A 25,645-nucleotide genomic window follows, 5' to 3' on the forward strand; every position below is an offset into this window, starting at 1 on the left:
TCATTATTGTCTCTTAGCAACAAATGGGACAAAATTCCATTTAGCAAGAAAAAAAAATGAAAATCCTAACCTTCAACACCCATATAAAGAAAAAAAAAAGTATTTGTTACAATCACCCTTAATTTATAGCTACTGTATTGTCTGAAGCATGACACAAAAGTAAATGTGACCAGTTTCCTCCACTTACCTTTCTTGTCAATAGACTTTTACGCCTCATTCCGCAAGCCTCTAACTGAAGACGCCCTCGCAATGCCAATTCAATTAACATACAGCCGCGCAATCCTGAGGAGATGCAATCATTCCAAAATGATGTGTAACCCTGTGAAGAATGAAAGGCAGTAAGATATTGCCATTTCCACCTGAAAGCAAATAGAAAATGAGGCTTACTGCATTCTCTAAATAGTTCTCTGGCCTTCATACACTAACATCACTAGTCAACTACCATTCTTGTACTGAAACACGAAAGAGAAAACAGACTCTTCTGCTATTAGTTTTGACACTTGGTCGCTACTCTTTAAAAAGAAGGGAAACTTCAGGAAAGAGATGCAAAAAAAAAACAGCAGGATATCAAGAACTGGGAGATATAAAGTGTAGTTTATATGTCGTCAGAAAACCTCCATGGTCTGCAGGGGCATGGCTGCTTCACCATGGTCTTTAGCAGAGGCTGCAAGGGAATCTGCTCCAGCACCTGTGTTATGAATAAAGAGGTTTTTTTGTTTTTTTTTAAGATGCAGAGTTAAAACAGATTGGACCAGTGCTGTTAAGTTAGCTTCATTAATAAGAGTTCTTTTTCAATCACCTGTTAATGGTTGGTGATTAACCATTGTCCCCCCGATGCTTGCCAGGGAGGGACACTGGGACGGACCCTGCAGGTACCAGGAGAATGGGAGTGGCATCAGGGCTAGTATGCAGATGAGAAATGCATTGCACCAATTTTTGCAGTTTTCCAGGAAAACCCCTAAAAATTACGAGCCAACATAGAACTAAATGACCTAAGTGATGTCTAAGGATGGGAGCGTAGTCCAGTGCCTGCTTAGATCCTTTTTGCTTCTCATCCTAACCTGAAAAGATGTTGACTAGAGAGACGACCCAGGGTGTTGGACCGAAAAGGTGGAATCTCCTAATCTCTTGTGAGGACGGAATCCCCAGCTCTGCCTGCAGACCAACGGACCCAGCTGCATCACCCTCCTCCTCCGTGCCACTCCTGGGAGCAACGGCGGCATGGGTGCGACCCGTCGATTTCTCCCCACCTGAGCTGATTCTTTTTAATAAAGGCATTTAAAGGGAGAAAGATCTCCTGACCATTTGTTTCACCTGGAGCACCTCCTTTCCTTCCTTCAATGACCTTGCTGTCTGCAGAGTTGTTTCTCACATATTCTCACTCCTCTCTGGCTGCAATTGCTCTCATGAAGTTTCCTCCCCCCTTCTTAAATATGTTATCATAAAAGTGTTACCACCATTTCTCATTGGCTCAGCCTTGGCCAGCAGCGAGTCTGTCCTGGAGCCAGCTGATATTGGCTCTGCTGGACATGGAGGAAGGTCTCAACACTTCTCACAGAAGCCATCCCTGCTGCCAAAACCTGGCCACACAAACCCAATACAGTTGTTCCAATATGGACTGCCAAACTTCAAGCTACATTTGTTCTATGAACCACACTGCCATACTTTTTGAACTATATTTTTATATACAGTTTTGCCATAATGGGCAAAAAGTCCTTCATAACAATCTTTAAGCCATTAACCATAACATTACAGTCTCTCATAAGTGTTGCAACAGTTAAACATTAAAAAAAATACAAGAACAATATCTAAGACAAAACAAAATATTTATAAGAAATTATTTGTTTTTTGAGAAATGACTGTGAAAACACTTGTTACTGTTATAGATGAGTAAATGGTTGGCTCTCACAATTAAGGGGTAAACTTTATATGCATGGTAAAAGAAGTTTTATAAATGTATAGTTGTGTTACTGCAATGTGCTCCCCCTATTATGCGTTATCATAGGATGGTCTTGGTAATCTGGGGATTTGGGAAGGTTGGCTTGTTATTATGGCAGCACCTGACCTCCAATCAGAATGCAAGAAAGTGACTTCTACCACTGGACAGCAAAGAAGGAGTTCACTGATGAGGCTCCAGGAGAGGCTAGAGATATAAAAGGCGAAGCACCCATCTTGAAGATGAACCAGCCATGTGGTGAGCAGCCACGAGGGCAGTTCCCAGTCCTGCTTTTCCTTATTTAGTCCTTTTGTTGTATTTTTGTTAAAGTTTAATAAACCCATTAAATTTTTTAAGTGAGCAGTCGTTTCTCACATTACAATCCAGAAAGACTTTGTTAAAAATAACTATGTAGTTGGTGGCTTTCGCAAATTAATATTAATCACAACAATTTGGATATAGTACAGTTTGTAATCACTTTTAACTGCTTTTGATATAGTATAATTTGTCAGCTTTTTGTGGCCAATGCCATAGCCCCTGTGTAGCTCGTATCCTCAGAACATTATTTATGAATGATATTTTCGTTTGTGGACAGTGGAATAAATGTATAGTATAGTTTTGGCTTTCCTAAATATTAAAGTAGATGCTATGTGTTGTGCATTATAATGTTAACTTTTGCAGAAGTAGCTGTAGTTGTGAAATAATAACTAATGCTTTTATTTTTTTAAATAACTGACAATAATGAAAATAACTCGGATATTTGTGAAATAGCTGATGTTGATTTAAAGTACTTGTGGTAAACTTACAATAATGGAAATAGCTAAAACAGTCTGCATGGTCAGATAACATTTAAGGAATGGATGTGATGAAGACCCCTACTACTGACCCTTCAACTATCAATAACTGTTGCCTGCTGAAACCACAGAACAGGGGGACATTGTGAGGAAGTGACACATGACTTGCAAAACCATATGCACGATTACTGCACGTACTCTAAAAAGGCGGGTCAGGGGTTGAACCAAGCTAAAGAATTCCTGGAACATGTAAACGAGTTCAAAGAAATGTTTACATATGTATAATCTTTATGAATATGTATTTGACCAATGCAATAGAAAAAGTATATAAGAAGAGTTGCTATGGTTAGCCAATGTGCCTCTGGCCGTCGCCAAGCACCCAGCACTGTTATTTTGCCCTATATTATCCCTTATTAAACTTATAAAAATTTTCGAGAGTGACGTTCATTTCTCACACTTTACAAAACTCCCATGTTGTTGCTTCTCTGTGAAAGCATCCACTTTGTGCATCTTCAGAGAAAAATTTAGTAAAAAAAAAAAAACTCCTTTTCATAAAATTTATCCTAACCAGTAGCAAAGACTCAAATAAAGGGCAATCCAATTTTATTCTTTTTGCAAATAAAAGCTGCCAATGTATAGAGATATCAGATGCATACATGTGAAGTCTGCTAAACACAAACGAGTCACTAATCCAAAGAATCACAGAATGACAAGGTTGGAAGAGACCTTAAAGATCATCAAGTCCAACCCATGCCCTAACACCTCAACTAAAACATGGCACTGAGTGCCACATCCAGTCTTTTCTTAAACACATCCAGGGATGGTGACTCCACCACCTCCCTGGGCAGACCATTCCAAAACTTTATCACCCTTTCTGTAAAAAACGTCTTCTTAATATCCAACCTATATTTCCCTTGACACATCTTAAGACTGTGTCCTCTGGTTCTGTCAGTTGCTACCTGGTGAAAGAGACCAACCCCCCCCCGGACTACAACCACCTTTCAGGAAGTTATAGAGAGTGATAAGGTCACCTCTGAGTCTCCTTTTTTCCAGGCTAAACAACCCCAGCTCCTTCAGTCATTCCTCATGGGGTTTGCGTTCCAAGCCCCTCACCAGACTCGTTTCCCTCCTCTGGACGTGCTCAAGCATCTCAAAGTCCTTCCTAAATTGAGGGGCCCAGAACTGGACACAGTACTCAAAGTGCGGCCTCACCAGTGCTGAGTATATGGGAAGGATGATCTCCCTGCTCCTACTGGCCACACTATTCCTGATACAGGCCAGGATGCTGTTGGCCTTCTTGGCCACCAGGGCACACTTCTGGCTCTTGTTCAGCCAGCTGTCGACCAGTAACCCCAGGTCCCTTTCCGCCTGAGCACTGTCCAGCCACACTGCCCCAAGCCTGTAATGCTGCAGGGGGTTATTGTGGCCAAAATGCAGGACTCAGCACTCGGATTTATTAAACTTCATCCTGTTAGACTCAGCCCATCCATTCAACTGTTCCAAGTCTCTCTGCAGAGCCATCCTACCTTCCAACAGATCGACACACACTGCCAGCTTGGTGTCATCTGCAAACTTACTAATGAAAGACTCAATACCCTCATCCATGTCATCAATAAAAATATTGAACAAAACTAGCCCCAGCACAGACCCCTGAGGGACACCACTGGTGACTGGCTGCCCGCTGGATGGAGAGCGGCTTCGCAAGCTCATCTGCCAGTTCTCTCATCACCCTGGGATGGATCCCATCTGGTCCCATGGATTTATGAATGTCCAAGCGGCTCAGCAGTTCTCTGGCTGCCTCCTCTTGTATAATGGGGGGACCATTCTGCTCCCTGATATCATCGAACAACCTAAGAGGACAGTTATCCTGAAGGCAAGTCTTCTCACTAAAAACTTAGACAAAGAAGATGTTAAGCACCTCTGCCTCCTCCTCATCTGCAGTAACAAAGTTCCCTTCTGCATCTAATAAAGAACAAAGGTTAGTCTTGCCCTTCCTTTTGCCATTAATATATTTATAAACCATTTTTTGTTATCCTTTATAAAAGTCGACATTTTAAGTTCAAACTGGGCTTTAGCCTCCCTAATTTTTTTCCTACATACTCTAGCAGCCCCTTTAAATATTTCCTGAGAGACCTGACCCTCCTTCCAAAGATAATACATCTTTTTTTTTTTTTTATTCCTGAGTTCCTCCAAAACCTCCTCGCTTATCCAGGCTGGACGTTTGCCTCGTCGACTCGTCTTTTGGCACACAGGGACAGTCTGTTTCTTTGCCCTCAAGATCTCCATTTTGAAGCATGCCCACCCTTCCTGAACTCCTCTGTTTTTAAGGACTACTTCCCAAGGAACTCTCTGAATAAGTCTCCTGAATAGGCCAAAGTCTGTCCTCTGAAAGTCCAATGTAAAAGTCTTACTAATGTTCCTCTTGACTTCACCAAATATTGAGAATTTTATAATTTCATGATCACTATGTCCCAAGCAGCCTCCAACCCCCACATCTTCCACCAACCCATCTCTATTTTCAAATAACATATCTAACATAGTCCCTCCCCTGGTGGGCTCACCCACCAGCTGTGACAAAAGTTGTCCTCCACAAACTCTAAAAATTTCCTGGACTGCCTTTTTTCAGCTGTATTGAGTTCCCAGCAAATGTCCGGCAGGTTGAAATCGCCAACAAGAACAAGGGCAGATGATCCAAAAACATTCTCTAGCTACAATAGAATGAATTGTCCACCACTTCTTCCTGGTTGGGTGGACGATAACAGACTCCCAGTAGGATGTCAGCCTTATTGGCCTTCCCCCTAATTCTTGCTCATAGGCATTCAACTTCGTCGTCATTAGTTTCAACACGTATGGCATCCAAAGCCTCCCTGTCCTGGATTGCAAGACGTGTGTATTCTATTTGCCATCTGTTAGAGATGTGGCAGCTTTCATCTGTTAATTGGGCAGGATTTTTTACCTCTTCCAAAAACCAATCCTCGCTCTGGGAAATATGTTCTGTTAATGTGCCATTGAGTCTCACTGCATGACTGATGAAAAATTACATCATCCCATTGTGAGATGCTCCACCCAGAGGGAGGACCCAAGCATTCCTTCCTGGATATAATCTGAGATTTTAGGACACCAGGGCAGCCTTCTCCACTGGATTCCCAGAGGAGCAGCCCTTTCCCACTGGATTCTCAGAGGAACAGCTTTCATCTCCACTGAATACCCAGAGGAAGACCAGGCTCATCTACACCACCACTGGATCTTCAGAGAAAGACTACACCCTTCTACAAGATCACCGCTTCAACAGAACCACATCTGTCACTCCTGTTGGGAAGGATGAAAGTTTGACAAGAAAGTCTCACAGATATGGATGCTTAGCAAAAAGATTTTTGAATGTAGAATCTGAAGAAGGAATAGAGATGGAAGCAAGTTTTGATATAGAAGAAAAGAATTGCTGAGCCAGTCTTACTGGATAAGCAATGAGACAAAGGGTATGTTAGTTAGAAGGGGTTTCTATGACTTAGAGCAGAAGGATAAACCCATCTGTGAGTGTCTGTCCGAAACAGGGCCTCCCAGACTGATTCTGTCTCTTCAGTTGTGTGTGTTTAACTGTCTGGGAAGGAAAAGTCACCTTGAAGAAACTAAGCAGGGCCTCCCAGATTGATTCTGTCTCTTCAATTGTGTGTGTGTGTTTTCACTGTCTGGGAAGGAAGAGAAACCTTGAAGAAACTAAGCAGGGCCTCCCAGGCAGATTCTGTCTCTTCAGTTGTGTGTGTGTGTTTAACTGTCTGGGAAGGAAGAGACACCTTGAAGAAACTAAGCAGGGCCTCCCAGGCAGATTCTGTCTCTTCAGCCACCCAGGGAAAAAGTTGAGTGAAGGGAAAACACAGTGTGTGATTGTGTAACCTAAAACACCTCCCTGTTGTGGTCCCTAGTCCCTTCACAAGATGAATGAAGATTTTAGTGCCAAGGCAAAAACTGATTTTTACACACTACTTGCTAAACACAATGCAAAACCTTCACCAGGCGGAGAGGCCTGGGCAAAGAGCAATTGGTTTAATTTAGAAAATATTGTTGATAGAATATGCTCTTTGCAACATGAAACAAAACTTAAATATAGCAGAAATAAATCAATTTTAAGCTCAGTTTTGGGGGCTTGCCTCACGGCCGCCATAGAATATCACATTGAACGAAAAACTGAGGAAACAACAATCATAGAATCCCTTCAAAATCTAGTTGAAATTCTGCAAAAACAATTAAATGAGGAAAGAGATGAGATCTGTAAATTATGAACTGCTCTCAGAGAGGAACGTGTTAAAACCGCACATGCTGCCAATTCCTCTACAGAGGTAAAAACAGAGGCAGAAGAAAAGGAAACTCCTCACATTAAACAAGTTTATCTCCTTAAGGAACTTGAAGCAGTAAAAAATTGTGGGGAATACTGCTGTCCTCGCTTAGGACCATTAGTCAAAACAGAATATAACTATATCAATAAGGATGATTTGGAACCACATATCACAACTAAACAGATTCCTTTTAGCGCTACCGAATTAGCTAAACTGAAAAAAGAATTCGGGCGCCTCCCACATGAATCAGAGACAGAATATGTCTTCCGAGTATCCCTCACTGGCGGAGACCAAATCAAATTAACTGAACAAGAAGCCAGCGGGTACTGAGGACATGGAGTTTTTCTAACAACAGGAGACAAAAGTGATGCATGGTCTCTGACACAGCGTGCGGCTTACTGGGCTGGGGGAATCAACACTCTGGAAAGAGGTGACCGCATAGCAATTGTCGGCAACTCCGACCAGCTTTTAGAAAGAGTTCAAAAGGCCGCCTGCTTGCAAATTATTCATGAAAGAAAACTATTTCCTGGTTTTGAATCCCCAATGCAATTACCTGTCCGTCCAGAACACATGACTCCCTTAATCCGTGGGCTTCCTGAAGTACTTAAACAAACAGCAATCACTTTACAGAAAACCATAATGACTTTAAGCCCCTTAGAGAGATTAGAAAGATTTCTTCAAAACTCTGTGGACCAAACTGCATCTACTGATCCTGGCTTCACCCCAACTTCCTCCCCCTCACAAGCTGACATACCGGATAATGGCCGTAAAATGTGGACCTGGGGAGAAGATGCAGTAGATCTGATTAACTATTGTAGGCAATATGGACCTATAAAAACCCCAGAGGAAAAAGCAGAAAAAATAAAAGGTGTTCGGTTTATTGGGACTCGTAACAACGAAAACGTAGAAAAGGAAAAACCAATCTCTAATCGTAACCGATGGTGGCTTTTAGGGATTAAAAAGGGAATCCCCAGAGATGTAATGGATGGTTTGCCACTAGAAAAGTTACAAAAAGTAATTATTAACTGGCATCAGAAGAAACCACATCCCCACATCCACCAACTCAGCCTAGTGCTCCCCTACTTTCACAAGAACAAACACACACACCCTCTCCAATTCGCTCACATCCCTCACTACAGTACATGGGCAACGAACCCAAATTAACCCTATCACAACTCATATCTCACAACATAAGTAATACCACACTCCCACAGAACACAAACAGCAAACTAAAACCAACAGGAAGTTTGGGAAACTAATAACTCCGTCCCTAAAAAGTGAGCAAAGGGATGGAGCTTGGATTTATTTAAGAATGCTCACTAAAAATCAATCTGGAGATATATTGATTACAGCTATTACAGGCCCCAAGAAAGTTCTTGTAACCTTTTTAGTTGATACCGGGGCTCAGATCTCTGCACTGACACATAAAGACGCCCAGAAGTGTGGAGTCGTTCAAACTAAAAGACAATGCTGTGTTCTTAATGCTTTAGGACCCATAGAATCTATGAATGTTGCTTTAGTTAAAATCACACTCCCTGGAGATAAAGACCAACTAACTGTCAAAATGGTAATTGGGGACATTCCAAATAATTTATTAGGCATGGATGTCCTAGCTGGAAGACAGTGGGAGGACTCTAATGGTTTTCTGTGGTCTTTTGGCTCACCACCACTTAACATTAGGCTACTTCAAACTGCACTCTGACTGCCTTTCAGCAAAACAACCAATGTAAAACAATATCCTCTACCTTCTGGTGTCAGGGAAGGAATCAAACCAGTTATGCAAGATTTAAAAAAACAGGGGTAATAATTCACACACACTCCCCTTTCAACTCACCCGTCTGGCCTGTCAAAAAGCCAAATGGAAAATGGAGGCTGACAATAGATTATCGACGGCTTAATGCCAACACAGACCCTCTCACAGCAGCAGTCCCAAACTTAGCTGAATTAATAACATCAATTCAAGAAAAAGCTCACTCAATCATCGCAACTATAGATGTGAAATACATGTTTTTTATGATACCTATACAGCAAGAAGATATGGACCGCTTTGCTTTCACATGGGAAGGACAACAATACACATTTACGAGGCTTCCCCAAGGCTACAAACACTCCCCCACTTTAGCCCACCACGCTTTAGCACAGGAATTAGAAAAGTTACCAAAACCTGACAATGTAGCTGTTTACCAATACATTGATGACATTCTTGTAGGGAGGGAGGAAATTCAAGTAGTGGAGGAACACCAGCAGAAAATAATCTCTCACTTAGAGAACCTTAATTTGCAGATTCCACCAGAAAAAATTCAAAAACCTTCTCAGGAAGTAAAGTTCTTAGGAATCTGGTGGAAGGGAGGAATGACATGTATTCCACCCGACACCTTAACCTCCCTAGATCAAATTAAAATGCCTAATTCCAGGAAAGATCTTCAACAAGCTTTAGGATTATTAGTATTTTGGAGAAAACACATCCCAGACTTTTCAATAATTGCAAGGCCCCTTTATGACTTGTTGAGGAAAGGGGTAAAATGGGATTGGACTCCTTCCCAGGAAGAAGCATTGCGGTTATTGATTTTTGAGGCAACAGCTCACCAGGCATTAGGCCCCATCCATCCCTCAGATCCCTTTCGGGTGGAATGGGGGTTTGCCTCCTCAGGGCTATCAATACACATCTGGCAACGGGGTCCTGAGGGCCCAACTAGGCCTGTTGGTTTTTATTCCCGAGGTTTTAAAGATGCTGAAAGGAGATATGCCACCTGGGAAAAGGGGTTGTTTGCAGTTAGCATAGCACTTGTAGAAGTAGAAAAAATTACACGACAACAACCCATTGTATTAAGAGGTCCCTTTAAAGTAATAAAAGCAGTAACAAATGGGACCCCTCCACCTGACGACGTAGCTCAAAAAGCTTCTGTGAGGAAGTGGTATGCCCAAATTGAATATTACAACAATAATTTTTCAATAACAGAAGGTGCTGTCAAAAACCTGGCGATCCAGGATACTGAGAGCTTGACTCGCACTCAAGATAAATCTGCTTCTGTAATCAAGGTGGCCCCCCCGTTCTCCTCTGAATTAGCAGCAAATTCTTGGTTCACTGATGCTTCTGCAAAGCGGGAGGGAAAAATTTGGAAATATAGAGCAGCCGCCCTACACATTACATCCGGTGAAAAAATTATCACTGAGGGTGAGGGCAGCACCCAAGTCGGAGAACTTGTTGCTGTCTGGAGTGTTTTCGGACATGAAGCACAAAATACTTCCCTTGTCTGCATTTACACTGACTCCTATGCAATATACAAAGGTTGTACTGAATGGCTCCCTTTTTGGCAGGAAAATGACTGGGAAGTTAACAGAGTCCCGGTCTGGCAAAAAGAAAAGTGGCAAGAAATCTTAGCTATAGCAGACCAAGGGAATTTTGCTGTTGGGTGGGTGGCCTCACACCAAGCAGACGGAAACCCAGCAGGAGAATGGAATAACAGAGCTGACGAGCTAGCAAAGCTCAGTCCCCTGAAAAAGGAAGCAATCACTGAGGATTGGGACCAATTGCTAGAGTGGCTACATGTGAAAAGACAACACACAGGTGTAAAAGACTTGTACAAAGAAGCTCATACTCGGGGTTGGCCAGTTACCAAGGAAATGTGTAGAACATGCATCTCAGCTTGCGAGCAATGTCGCAGGCGATTAGAGAGACATCCTCTAGAAGATGACCCACTGCATCTAAGGAAGGGTAAAGGCTTATGGGATGCGTGGCAAGTAGACTACATTGGTCCCTTTAAGAAATCAGGAGGCAAACACCTTGTGTTGGTAGGAGTAGAAATTGTGTCTGGGTTGGTTCAAGCTGAAGCATTTAAAAGGGCTACAGGTGATAACACAGTTAAAGCTCTACAAGAATGGTTTGGAACTTTCCCAAAGCCACAAGAAATTCAATCTGACAACGGGTCACACTTCACTGCTAAGATTGTACAAGACTGGGCAAGGGATGAAGGAATTAAGTGGACCCTCCACACACCTTACTATCCACAAGCTAATGGAATTGTGGAAAGAACAAACGGTCTTTTAAAGTGACTCCTAAAACCACAGGAGGGAAATTGGGATAGTCGACTGTGGAAAGCTGTTAAAGGAGTAAACAGCAGATGGGGGGTGAATGAATGCCCCAAAATCACTGCCTTTCATCCAAAACCCCCAAGCATCATCCCTTCACTGCAAGGATCTGATGATCCAAAAAATTCCTCCCATTTCCCTGGACAACCTGTCCTAGTGGATCTCCCCACTGTAGGGGAGGTACCACTAGTGCTAAAAACTCCCCTGAATAAAAATGCATGGGTAGCCTCTGATGCTCTGGGAAAAGAACACTGGATAAATATACGCTGGATAATCCCATAATTTTAACTCTTATCTGCCTCTCAGTGGCAGGATTTTTTGTTGTTTTTGCTTTCACAGGTGAACTCCGTGGGACATGAAAATAGTATAACCATGATAACACTCTTGATACTTTTCTGCATCCTACCGCAACCCCATGGGCAGAATCCTGCTGAATGGTCGTGGTCTGAGGCCACCATCCATCACACCAATGTTCTTGGATCATATCCCAAGGGTTGCCAGCCAAGCCTGGCTACCATAGTGCTGCATGATTCTGAGGTATACCACTTAAGTGAGTGGGGATGGGATCAGAATGACTTGATCAGAACCCTAACCGGAACAATTGGTGAGACGGTTGTGGTAGCATGCAGAAAAGTGGAAGGACTCCTCCATGAGAAAGCCACCTCCATCACAATCACCGGGAACTACATGGAAGCAGGTGGGAAAAACTATCTGAACATCCCTTTGGCGAGACTGTGTCCTACAAAGAAGTGGGAGTGTGCCAGACATTTTCCCCTCACCCTGTGCTGTTGCCAGGAATTTATTGGCAATTACACTTCAGGCCTTAAAACCAACAATGTTGCAATTACAAAGGACTGCAAAAACGAACCAATTGACTGCTGGCATAATTTTACTTTAGTTAAACCAACTTATGTGACATGCTGCTGGCAAAGCAACTCAACTGACCTGTTAGGTTTGAAAGGATTGGTCTATAAATTTAAAATTGATGCTGCAATAGAACCCACACTGAGCACAATAGCTACACCTCAATGGACCACACTGACACCTCGATGGGTTACACTGACAACTCAGTGGACCACATTGAGATCTCAGTGGGCAGGGAACACGACAACTGCATTGAACACGGTAGATACATCCCAGCAGATAGGAGAGGCGGTGACTACAAAACCTACGCTGAGCACAACAGCTCCCCAATCAGAAGAAAAGACCAAGAGCCCCTTTACTGAATGGCCATGGTCCCAGGCTTTTATTTAATTTACTGGATCTATGGGGAAGATAAAAGGCTTGAACTTATCAACAGTGGTTATACATGGGAATCAGCTGTACACCAAGCAAGAGTGGGAAAAACAAAAAACTTGGCAGCTTCAGGGAGTAGTGGGGGAAAAAATTACCATAGTATGTAGAATGATCAATGGTACTACCTTTGACAAAGCAATTTCAATCAGTGTTTCAACAGACCAGGTAGAAAAGCACCAACAGGTTTGTACGCACCCAAGCGTACGAGACTGTTGGCACAGCTTCGTACTAACACAAACCACAGAAGTAGTTTGTCTTTGGTCCAAGAATACTGAAGGTCTCTCTTTTAAATTTGTAATAAATGCTGCAACCCGATTTTCTACTGTCGCCACTCCATCCCAACCACCGGTTATACTCAAACCCACAATTTTTGAAATTGGACCATATGTAATCAGGCAAACTGGTCAACAACAGATATTGTTCAATCCGGCCTGGTCTCTTAAAAAAGTCAAACTGTTAATGCAAACCAATGTTTCAGAAATTCAACCAGCCTGTTCAGCTTTCTTGTAGACTTCTTTCGAGGGCTGGACGACCTGGCTGCGGAAATGGAGCTCCTTTAAGAGACGTATCCCAAAAGACGTAACCGGTGTTGTGGGAACAGGCTTGGGAATTCTCAACAGCATAGATTCAGAAGTAATAATGAACAAATTGGCCGCTACAAGTAAAGATCTGACCAAATTACAGCAACCACTGCAATCGTCCTTATCGGCTCTGGGAACACATCAGTGGCTACTATCAAACATACTGCCAAATTGGGAAAAGGTAAATGTAAACGATCACAAATTGGTAATTGATGCACTCAATGCCACACAAAATAATGTTTCTTTGGCTCTCAGCTGTATTCAGGCTCAATTATGGATGCAGTCAGTTGCTGCCTCAATTATAAGAGAAGGTGAAGAAGGCACTTTTCCCACTGAAATTCGAAAAATAATCTGGGACAGTGCCACTGACTTTGAAAGAGAATTCCAATCCTGGTGGAATTTGGTGAATTTCACTTATGACCCCATTTCAAACACGGCCACAGCTTTTGTGTTAACCATACGCAGTGCTTCAGTACATTTGGTTTTTCCTATTATTGCATTAGGGATAAATCATGACGGAGCTGTTCTCTATCCTTCGGAACTGTCGTGGTTTGGCCCCGGAAGTGTGTTTCTGGAAAAGTCTAGGTCAGACCAATCAGTGGCCAGATTTGAAATTGGCATCTGGTGTGGCCACTGGGGATTTGGATACGCCTCCGAGAACACACAGGGGTTAAAAGCAGGAGATTCCCAGAGAACTTCCTCTTTGGGAATCCGGCATTGGTGAGTGCAGTCTGGACCTCTCCCCTGCCCAGCTGCGTCTGGGTGGGGGAGGGGGAGGCCATGCGGCCTGTGGGGGGAGGCCGGAGCCCCAAAAGGTGCAGGGGTGGAGGAGATCGTGCAGGGGTGGAAGAGACTTGAGATGTCTGGGCAGCCCCCCCCGGAGAGAGAGATAGAGACTGTGCTGGCAGCACGGCAAGCCAGAAGCGGGGGATGCGGCGAGAGAAGGTGCCTGGCAGTTGTGGGAGTCCTGGGCAGACAGAAGCGAAGATTTTAACCCCTTGGTAGAATCATGGAAACCTTACAAATACTGAATCCTCCTGAATCAGAATGAGGAGAGAGAGATGAGAGATGAAATGGGCAAGCGTGAGGAAAGCTGGACGAGGAGAGAAGAATCCTAGGTGGGAAGAGACGATGGAGTGGCCTTGGGCTGGACTCTTTCTTGTATGGCCATGGACAGACCCGTGGTTTTTTTCCCTGTGACCCAGAGACTGTATTTAGGGGGAGGCAACACCTGGGAGTCAAGAGTGAAGCAGCGGCATGAACAAAGATGGCTGAGGAGGGTGTGAGATGACCTCTGTCTCCACGGAGAGGAAGATCTCTGTTCATGAGGCTCCTCGGCCCCAGGGGGTGAAATTTGGGGGGGACTGGTGTCCCAAAGTTGAGAGGTGAAACAGTGGTGAGAACAGAGACAGCTGAGGAGGGAGTGGGATGCCCTCTGTCTCCGTGGGGAGGAAGATCTCTGTTCATGAGGCCCCTCGGCCCCAGGGGGTGAAATTTGGGGGGGACTGGTGTCCCAAAGTTGAGAGACTGCTGCTTCTGGAAGTGAGTGGAGCATCTTTAAACAGAGAACCCTAAAAGCAGTCCTGGCCCGTGTCCAGTGGTGAGAGCGCTGGACATGGGGGGGGGGGGGGGGGGAAGTCACGAGGGCCGATGTTCTCTGGGTGGGGCCATGGGTGACACGGAAGCACAGGAGGTTTTAATTGTGCTTCCGGGGGAAGCCTATGAGGCAAGGGAGGACTCCTCTCTCCCTGATGGATTTGAGAGTTGATTATTTGAGGGGTGGTGAATCTGTGGAGAAAAGGGAGGGGGGAGGAGGAATGTATTTGGAAGGTTTTCATTCTTAGCTTTGTATGTGTTCCTTTCTAGATATTGTAATGAATAAAGTGTTGTGTTTTTCCCTCCATCCCCAAATGGGAGCCTGCTTTGTTCTGTTCCCGGGTCACATCTCACAGCAACCATTTTGGAAATACACCCTTTCATGGGGGCCCTGGCACTGTGCCAGGGTCAAACCATGACAGGAACATAGGGAATGGGCCCGTCAGATTAACAACAAATGGCAAACTGTCAATTTGGAATCTTGTATTGTCCGTGAACAACAAGGGTTCATCTGTGAAAGCAATGCAATAATAGCTCAGGACATTTGTCTGGACACAGAGCAGAATATCTGTCACTTTGAAATACATCCTAACGAGACTTCTGAAACCGTTCTTATATACATAGGCAATGGATGTGCATGCTTTAGAACTGCTTGTGATCTTGAATTCGTAGAAAATGTAGTAGTGGATACTAGAAATCATTCAAATTTCTGTGCTTGTAATTTTACTAGAATTGTAGGATGTGATTTTTCTTATGAAGTTCCAACTACCTCTCACCAGCTTTTGCAATCCAATTACACCTTGATTCACAAATTGATACCTACTCCAATTGGGATGAACCTCACTTTGGTAAGGCAGTTGCTGCTCCACCAGGACTTGGCTGAGATTCTGGGAAAGATCAAGAAAAATGGACAGAAGACCCTGGTAACTGTTCATCACAATGTAAAACAAATACACCGTGTCATGGAAAGAGTGAAGAGAGATGCCGAGCACAAGTGGTGGGATACTCTTTTTGGGTGGTCACCAACTGCCACAAGTGTCCTGAACAACATGTGTCATCCTATTGTTGTCCTTTTGATCCTGGTTTCGATTGGTTTTGTTTTGTCAGCAATCTTGTTTGTTATGAATTGGAGAATGATGAAATGGTTAACAAGACTGACGTCCATAATTAATGCACACAATTTGGCTGATGTCCTTTTTACTATGGACGTCCCCAAGACAATTGACACAAGGCGATTATGAATCAGTAGATGTGTTTTGAAATAACCTTTTATCTTCCATTTTGTGATTTTGTTAAATTCATATTCATTTCATTATTTGATTATTGCTTTTTACTTTTAGCCATTTGTGATTTTATTTTGATTATTTGATTTGATTATTACCATTTGTGATTTTTCAATTATTTAAGCTATAATGTCATTCTAATAATTTGTGATTTTGTTCCAATTATTCAAGCTATAATATTATTTTGATCATTTTCAATTATTATTTAATTATTTTCTAAAAAATTGTTTTGAATATTAATTGCTTCCCTTTTTCGCCCTTCTTTTACTTCTTCTTATCTTTCCTTCCCTTTTCCTCTCCCTCTGTCATACTGTCCCTATTTTCTGAGGTATGCTACCAGTGTGAAGAAGACTTGAAACCTGCTGATTAAGATCCTTTCAAGACAATCGTGAGTCACGGGGTTGTGTGAGTGTCTGTCCGAAACTTCCCTCATTTTTTGCCTCTTGATTGTCATGAAAGCCAAGACCACCGGGGAAAGGAAAAGATCCTGTTCTGAAAATCCAGGTCTGTCTGGTCCACCGAGCCAGATTATTGCCTACGGGTGTGTTTGCTCAACTCATGGAACACTGCACCCGAGAAGGGGCAGTGTGCTCTCCTTCGCCTGCATCACCTACCAATGCTAGTGCTGGAATTTCTCCACCCTTCTGACTTGGCTGGACTTTCTCTCTGGAATGACCTTCCCGGAGGTCACCACTAAAAGACCCTCCATTCACCATACATCAACCACCATGACAGATGGACTGAGATGGGAGAAGGTTCTCCCCTCAAGGACTGAGACATGCGACCCCTACATGGAAAAGCTCCCCTCTTCTTCCCAAAAGGACTGAGACTGAAATCCCCACTGTAGGGTACGGGAAGGTATGCGTGGGGACCGGAGCAAGTTTTGCAAGCGACCACTGGACCGAGAAGACAATGGTTCTTGCCTACAACATCTGCTGCTGACGACACCTGCTCCTGATGGACTACTGATGGACTCTTTGTACCCTTTATCAATAGACTATTTTGAAATGTGTCCCCTTCCCCCATTTCAAAAGGACTATAAAAAAGGTTAGAGCTGACTGATACCTTTGAGATCTCCCCTGATGTGAAGACGACAGGCTCTTCATCGACCGGACTTTGAGGGACTTTGTCATCCGCACTGTCTGGTAGCTATATACCTCCTTGCCCTTCCTCTCTTTTTTTTTTCTTTTCCTTATTCTTTCCCTTTTCTCCATTCCCCTTCTCTCTAATGCATCTTTGCTGTGGCTATTCAATAAAAGTATATCTGTTTTGATTTTACTGCAAATCCCCTTGTCATGTCAGTTTTTGCACCTTGAGATCAGTGAAAAAGAACCTTCATGAATCACGTCTTTAGGATGGATCATGTCACCATCTCAAAAAGATGTTTTTACCAAGCAGAAAAATAGCACAGGCAAACAAGTCAGCAAATGTTGCAAGTAGAAAAAAGGTCTCAGAATTTTCCACAGCAAGAAAACTGAAAAACAACTTCTAGCTTAAACTGTAACATACTAGCTTTTAGTGATTGGATAATAGTAACATGAATATGGTAATTATACTAGTTATGATAGGCTATAGATAAAAGTAAAGGTATAGATTGGTTCTACTGCATTAAGATGCTCAGCAAAGTATATAATGCATTTGTAACCAAAATTAAAGGGTCTCCAGGCCTGCCTGCAGCTGCAGCTGACAGCTGTAGGCACAGGCTCTGTCACCCACAACCCTGGACTGCTGTAACGTCTTGGATGTAATAAACTGCATTTTGAAGAGCCACCTGGAGTCCTGCCTCTCTCACTCCGGCTCTTACTCTTCCCTAATAAAGAACTGTTATTCCTGCTCCCATATCTTTGCCTGAGAGTCCCTTAATTTCAAAATTATAACAATTCGGAGGGAGGGGATTTACATTTTCCATTTCAGGGGAGGCTCCTACCTTCCTTAAGCAGACACCTGTCTTTCCAAATCAAGACACTCCCTAATATAAATGGCAACCCCTTCACCTCTTCTCCCTCTCCGATCTCTCCTGAAGAGCTTGTAGCCATCCAGTTCAGCACTGCAGCCATGTGAGTCATCCCACCACAATTTTGTGATGGCAATTACATCATAGCTCTGCTGTTGCACCATGTCCTCCATCTCTTCTTGTTTATTGCCCATGCTGTTTGCATTAGTATACATGCACCTCAGCTGGGCTGCTGATTTCACTCCTATCTCAGGCTTACCACCCTTGGGCCTGCTTCCAGACAGCCCAACAGCATCCCCTTCCCTCTTCAAACCTAGTTTAAAGCCCTCTCAACAAGTTCTGCCAGTTCACAAGCTAAAAACCTTCTACCCTTAACAGAGAGATGGAGCCTATCTGGTTCCAGTAGGCCAGGTGCTGTAAAAGTTGCCCCATGATCAAAGAATCCTAAATTATGCCGATGGCACCAACCCTCGAGCCACTTATTGATAATGTGAGCTCTCCTATTCCTTTCACCGTTTTTCTCAGCTATCAAAGGGACTGAGAAAAAGACCACCTCTACCCCTGTCCTATCAACTACTTGTCCCAGTGCCCTAAAGTCCCTTTTAATTGCCCTGACACTCCTCTTTTCAATCTCATCACTACCAGCCTGGAGTATCAGCAGTGGGTAATAATCAGAGGGCTGAATCAGCCCAGAAAGTTTCTCAATAATATCCTGTACCCAGGCCCGAGGGAGGCAGCAGACCTCTCTGTGGGGGGGGTGTGGTCGACATATGCGGCCCTCTGTTCCCCTCAGAAGGGAATCACCCACCACGATTACCCTTATTTCCTTTTTGATGTTAGAGGTAGTAATCCTTCTCACAGATGAATCATAATTGGGAGGCTCACTGTGCAGATAATTTTCTTCTAAATCATCTGGCTGACTCTCTAGATCCAGGGGTTCATACCTATTCTGAAGTGGCACCTGGCTTGGGAGTGGGGGTCAGGAGGAATTTTTATTATTACCTCCATGAGTAGGTACCCACTTCCACTCCCCTTCATCTACCAGGTGTCCTTCTATTGTCTGACAGTGAGAGGCATGGGAGTCCTCTGACTCTTGGTGGGCCTCCCTCAAGGATGGAAGGACTGAACTCCACCAATCTATTTCCCTTTCACTTTCCCTGATAGTCCTTAGTCTTTCAACTTCCTCTCTAAGCTTGGCCACCAGTGAAAGGAGATCCTTCACCTGTTCATACCACAGGCAGGTTTCCTCCACAACGCCCCCTGAAACCACTGATAAGCTCAAACAGTCCGCACAGGAATGGGTCTGGTCAAACACATCCTTTTTGGAGGGTTCCATCTGGTTACATACACTCGTACTAACTACGGTTTTTGATAGCGTACAAACCATTACTACCAGAAATGCTAAAACCTACCAACCAACAGAAATAGTGCACAACACACATGCATGTCATTAAATATAGATTTCTAGGAATATAATATAGATTATATAGATGACCAATAATTTGGAAAGTTATAAAAGAGCTCTGGATCTCTAGAAAGTAATTACTGAAATATGTCACAGACTTTTTTTAAAGGCCATAAATAGAAGGTTGGAAAGGCATTCAAGAATTTGGATGAGTCAACTCAGAGCTGATATGAGAGTAGCTCTTACTCTCATAGAAGTCAGCCATTCTGTAAATTAAGATTTTGGTTGGCACCAGACATTTCTTTGCCAAAAAACATGCAAGATGGTGTGCAATATATACAAAAAGAAAGACTCCTACACTCTACCATTTTCAATTAAATAGCTTCTTTACATAAAAATAATTTTTTTAATCAGACAACACACAAGTAAACTTACAGCTGTGGCACGATAAATATATACTTCTTTCTGTCGCCCTGATTTTTAAGACTTTCTAAAGCCTTCTGATGTTTGCATTCTTGTATGAAACTTTCTCACACACTTTTCTGTAAACAACTTATTGTTTGCATTCTTTTATGGAGGAGGAGAAATTTGATGGACTGTTGGTTTGTCCAGTGTCCCTGGAGAGGTGGCACTTTCACCTTCCAATCCTCTGTCACCTTTGGAAATCTATAAATGTAGGAGTCAGAAAATAAACTCTCTCTTTTCCCTGTCTGAGAGCAGCAGCGTGTCTGCGTCGTGTTGTCTTGTGTCCTGTAGTGACATCTGGTGACCGCCGAAGTGTACTGCAGCCTAGGCTGGAGGCAGAGAGTTCAGGCTGTCGGGTGAGATTGTGCCGTTTGCCCCCTTCCCTGCTGGGAGCTTGGTCTGCTGTCCTGTGATAGCGGCACTCCTGTGGGTATCATGAGTGCGTTTAGTATGTTGGGTTCGTGGAGACGGTTCCTGGAGAACAAGAAGATCTCCGTGCCCTGGAGTGATTTCAAAACACTCCATTGCTGGGCTACACAGCGGGGATTCTTTTCCGACCCTGGGGAGGCGTTCTCTGAGGCGGCGTGGTCTTGCGTGAATGACCACCTCGTGGGGGAGATGATTGCTGGTGGTCCTGCCAGCGTGAAATTGATGTGGGAAACATTGCAGAAAGTTGCTCGGGCTGTATGGGGGTTTGAACCTTGCAGCTCTCAAGGTTCCCGGAAGGACCTGTCCGTCTCGGATGGGGATGAAAGGGAATTTGAGTTTTTGAGCGATGCAGAGGCTTCCCCCGCTTCCCGGTGGGGGGAGCTGGGGGATGATTCCGCCTCCGAGGGTGGTGGTTGGTCCTCAGAGGGGGATTGGACTCTCAACCCTCTGTTCCAGGGTGATCAGCCGGGGGGCGGAGTCCCGCGGGTTTCTGGGGGTCCCGGGAAGGCAGCTCGGCTGACTCGCCCTGCCCCGAACCGCGGAGTGGAGGGGCAGCCGTCGTCCCCCTGTGCCTTCCCGGTGCTCGGGGGCGATGAGGGGCCCCTGGATCAGTGTCCGGTTTTGTTCGGGTCTGATTCGGTGACAATGCTCTGTTCGCATTGTGGTAAATCCACAACATACTCCCTGGAGCCGGCGGAAGCGGGTTCACCCGCTTCAGATTCGGGCCGGTCTCGCGGGGGGACAGTTTCTCCTGTTTCTGAGCCTGAGCAGCCCGCCGGGCATGCGCAGGCGGTGGAGGCTGCCGGAGGCGGGGCGTTGGTCGGTGCTCGATCTCGTCCCATCATGGTGGGCGGCATGCCTGCCTCGCTTTGTTCAGCGGAGGCGGAGTCGGCTGTAGCCTCCCGTGAGATGGGGCGGGTGCTGCTAGGGGCTGTGCCAACCTCCCTTGTGCCACCCCGCGCTGACGTGGCTCCGCGAGCCGCATCTCTCCCTGTGTCCCGTCCCTCCCCTGTGCGGGAGACGGGTGGCTCCGCATCGGGTTTGCGGTCTGTGCCGGCGCCTGCGTCCACTGCGGCGCCCTCTGCCGGAGCCGAGGCGGACGGCGCTGCCGGGGGAGCAGCTGGTTCCGCCCCGCAGTCCCCGCCCTCCGCGGGGGCTGCGGCGCACCAGGGCGCTGGGGTGTTCACCTTTAGCGCGACTGCTGACGCGGCCAGTGGGAGACCGGTGTTCTCCCGGGGTCGCAGATCCTCCCTGCCGGGTGTGTGGACTCTTCCCCCGTGCCAGGTGACCGTGCGTCCGAAGGATCCCAGACGATTCTGGGGGGAAGTCGGAGCTACGGCTGATGAGATGCGTGAGCCTGTCTCCTCGCAGCGTCTGCAGGATCACGGAGGGGGCTCCTCTGGCTCTGCTGGTGCTGCGGGGAATGCGGGGTCGAGTGCTGTCGCAGTGCCTCGCAGGCAGGCAGTTGCTCTTGTTCCCGTGGGGCCCACGGAACGGGACATGGCAGGTACTGCGGCCTTGCCAGAAGGCCCCCAGGCTTTTCCTGTGATCAGGGGTCTTGCTCATAACACTTATGAGCCTCTGCCCTTCAAGACAAAGACAAAACTCCGTGAGACGGTTGCTCGACATGGTCTGGGCTCTTCTGAAGTCATGCACATGCTTCGCATGATTTCTCCTGAGGTGCGCACGCCTGCCGATGTCCGTGACGTTGCGCGTGCTCTTTTTGATCCCGTGCAATTTGGCGTCTTTGAGATCAAGTGGGCTCGCTTGGCAGCCACTACAGCACAGCATAATGCTACACTGGGGCCGCAGGATCCCAGGAGAGTGGCTGACGTTGACATGCTGATGGGTACAGGCAATTACACTGAGCCTCAGGGACAGGCTGGCTTCTCTCCCTCCGTGCTTGAGCAGTGTCAAGCACTAGGCATGTCGGCAGTGATTCAGACTGTAGAAATGGCTGCTCCAAGGCAACCATTTGCAACCATTGTCCAGAAGGCTGATGAGCCTTTCATGACATTCGTGGGGAGGCTGACTGCCTCAGTGGAGAGGCAGCTGACAAATCCGCTGACAAGAGAGGCTGTGATTGCGGACCTAGCGAGGAGCAACTGTACGGCAGACTGTAAGAGAGTCATAGATGCTCTTCCTGGTGGGGCTACTGTCTCGCAAATGACAGAGGCCTGTTCGGTCATAGGTCCCCCTGTTCAGAAGATGGCTGCCTGGGTTACTGCTGCGCAGCCAGCCTGGGCAGCGCCACAGGGCTGGCAGAAGCAGCAGGGGAATGCTCAGGGTGGCAAGAAACGAGGGAAGAAAGAACAGAAGGAAAAGATTCCTATGTTTCTGTGTGGTCAGTGTGGAAGACCGAACCATATGACAAATGTCTGCAAGGCAACGGTTCATGCTAATGGCCAGGCACTGCCGGGCTCGGGAAACGGGAAGCGAAGCGCGAAGGGGAGACGCGCTCAGACACAAGCTTCTCTCCAGACCCCGGAGCCGATGGAGGTTTGCTCAGCCGGCTTGCAGCCAGCACCCGCGGCTCAGTGGGTGTAGACGTCTGCACAGCAGCAACAGTTGTGTTAGAATCTTGTGAAGTACACAAGGTTCCCCTAGATGCCTTTGGTCCCTTGGGTGGGGGCATGAGTGCTCTCCTGATGGGGAGGTCTAGTGCCACTCTTCAGGGCATCGTTGTGCATCTGGGGCTCATTGATGCAGACTTCACAGGGCAGATTTGTGCCATGGTTTCCACACCCACCCCCCCGGTCACGATCCCGAAAGGGACACGACTTGTTCAACTTGTGCCCTTTAAGTCCTCTGTTCGCAGGGCAGCGGACCGGTCGCGTGGAGCTGGCGGTTTCGGATCCACTGGGCTGCCTCAAGTGCACTGGACTGCTGTCCTGACAGAGGAATGTCCTGAGATGATGTGTGCCCTGTCCATTCTTGGTGTGACGCCGTCGGAGACTCGCCTTCGCGGGCTTCTTGACAGCGGCACTGACATCACGATTCTCTCTCTTGCTGCCTGGCCTCCGGACTGGCCCCTGGATCCGGTGGAGACGCCTGTCAGGGGGCTGGGGGGAACGGCGCAGTGTTACGTGAGCCAGCAGTCCGTGCTGGTCACGAACCCAGAGGGACAGACGGCCTGGATCAGGCCGCATGTTACTTCTACTCCTGTTAACCTCTGGGGGAGGGATGTTCTGTCAGCGTGGGGGGTGCGCATCGGGATGGGTTTTTGATGGGGGCCACTGCGATGAAGGGCGCGGACTGTCCTACGCCTCCTATACGGTGGTTGGTGGACAAACCTGTTTGGGAGAACCAGTGGCCCCTCCCTCGAGATAAATTGGTCGCCCTTCGGAATCTGGTGCAGGAGCAGTTGGACCAGGGTCATCTGGAGCCTTCTACCAGTCCCTGGAACACTCCTGTCTTTTGCATCAAGAAGAAATCTGGGAAATGGAGGTTGTTGCAAGACCTCCGAAAGGTCAATGCCGTGATGGAAGGCATGGGAACATTGCAGGCGGGCATGCCATCGCCTGCCATGCTCCCTGCCGATTGGCCGGTCCTCATTGTGGATCTGAAGGATTGTTTCTTCACGATTCCTTTGCATCCCAATGACAGACCGAAATTTGCCTTCTCAGTGCCAGCAATTAATAACGCTGAGCCCGCACAGAGGTATCAATGGAGGACCCTTCCTCAGGGCATGCGCAATTCTCCGGCCATATGCCAGTGGTATGTGGCCCGTGCCTTGTCTGGAGTTCGTGAGCAGTTTTCTGGTGCACGTCTGTATCATTATATGGACGACATTTTGGTGGCTGCGCCCACCCAGGATGAGCTGCTGAGAATTCAGCCTCGGTTGCTCGATGCTTTAAATGCACATGGACTGCAGGTGGCTCCAGAAAAGGTCCAGCAACAACCGCCTTGGAAGTATTTGGGGGTCAAAATTCTGGAACAGACAATCTGTCACCAGGAGGTGCAATTTGTGCATTCTGTGAAGACACTGAATGATGCCCAAAAGTTGGTAGGTGTCATCACTTGGTTACGTCCATACCTGGGGCTAACCGATGCACAACTGTCTCCATTGTATGATTTACTAAAAGGAGACTCTGATCTAAAGTCGCCTCGCTCATTGACCCCTGAGGCACGTCAGGTGCTGGAGGTGGTTCAGCAGGCTGTTTTGGCTTGCCAAGTTTACCGCATTGATCCCTCCATTGATGTCACTGTGTTCATCACCGCTCCAGATTCGCATCCCACAGGCATCATTGGCCAATGGAGTGACAAATGGTCCGATTCCTTGCACGTTTTGGAATGGGTTTTCCTGCCCCATCAGCCGCAAAAGACGGCGACCCCATTGTCTGAGCTTTTTGCTCGTTTGATAATCAAATGCCGGCAACGGTGCTTGCAATTGATGGGTGCGGATCCCACAAAGATCATACTCCCAGTACAGTGGGAGGATTTTGACTGGAGCTTTACAAACAGTGTGTCCCTGCAGAGTGCTCTGGAAAACTTTTCAGGGCAGATCACTTATCATCTGCCCAGCCATAGGCTGTTGCATATGGCGAAGTCCACACAAATCTCTTTGCGGCCCAAAAATAGTCAGGAACCTGTGCAAGGACCCACCGTCTTTACCGACGGTTCAGGGAGGACAGGAAAGGCCATTGTCACCTGGAGGGACGGATCTGAGTGGCAGGTTCTGGAAGGTCATGAGGATGGGTCAGCCCAATTGGTTGAACTGAAGGCTGCTGTCATGGCATTTGAGAAATTTTCCCAGGAACCTTTCAACTTGGTCACGGATTCTGCCTATGTGGCCGACATTGCACAGCGGTTGGGTCACTCGGTCTTGAAAGAGGTCAGTAACCCTGCCTTGTTTCATTTGCTGAAGAACTTGTGGTGTGCCATTCAGGCTCGGGTTCATCCTTTCTACGTTCTGCATGTAAGGAGTCACACCAATTTGCCAGGCTTTATAGTGGAAGGTAACGTGAGGGCTGACAAGTTAGCTAACCCAGCGTGGGTAGCCCCTCAGCCTGATACACTCGCGCAGGCCAAGGCATCTCATGGGTTTTTCCACCAGAACGCACATACTCTGCAGAAGCAGTTTCAGCTGACGCCAACTGAGGCTCGTGACATTGTTGAGTCATGTGATGACTGCCATGCACTGGCTCCGCCTTTTCCGGCAGGGGTAAACCCCAGGGGCCTTAGGGCCTTGGAGCTTTGGCAGACCGATGTCACCCTGATTGCCGAGTTTGGCCGGCTCAAGTATGTGCATGTCACGGTGGACACATTCTCCTCTGCAATGTGGGCTTCTGCTCACACCGGAGAAAAGGCCCGTGATGTCCTTGCCCACTGGAGGCAGGCCTTTGCCGTTCTGGGCATACCTTCTGCTGTGAAGACCGACAATGGTCCTGCTTACGCATCGCAAAAGGTGCGGCAGTTCCTGCAGCTGTGGGGTGTGTCACACAAGTTTGGTATCCCTCATTCTCCGACTGGCCAAGCTATTGTAG

The 25,645-nt window shown here is 46.4% G+C and overlaps 1 protein-coding gene across 1 annotated transcript in view; it reads right to left on the reverse strand.

Moving 5' to 3' along the window:
* Positions 1-25,645, reverse strand: part of LOC135288995 (Golgi phosphoprotein 3-like) — a 146,599-nt gene that overhangs the window by 105,047 nt on the left and 15,907 nt on the right. Inside the window, exon 2 of the mRNA XM_064402372.1 lies at positions 188-319. Coding sequence (XP_064258442.1) covers positions 188-319 — 132 coding nt within the window. The remainder of the gene's footprint in view (positions 1-187; positions 320-25,645) is intronic.

Source organism: Passer domesticus, chromosome W (assembly GCF_036417665.1).
Source record: "Passer domesticus isolate bPasDom1 chromosome W, bPasDom1.hap1, whole genome shotgun sequence".
Lineage (NCBI taxonomy): Eukaryota > Metazoa > Chordata > Aves > Passeriformes > Passeridae > Passer > Passer domesticus.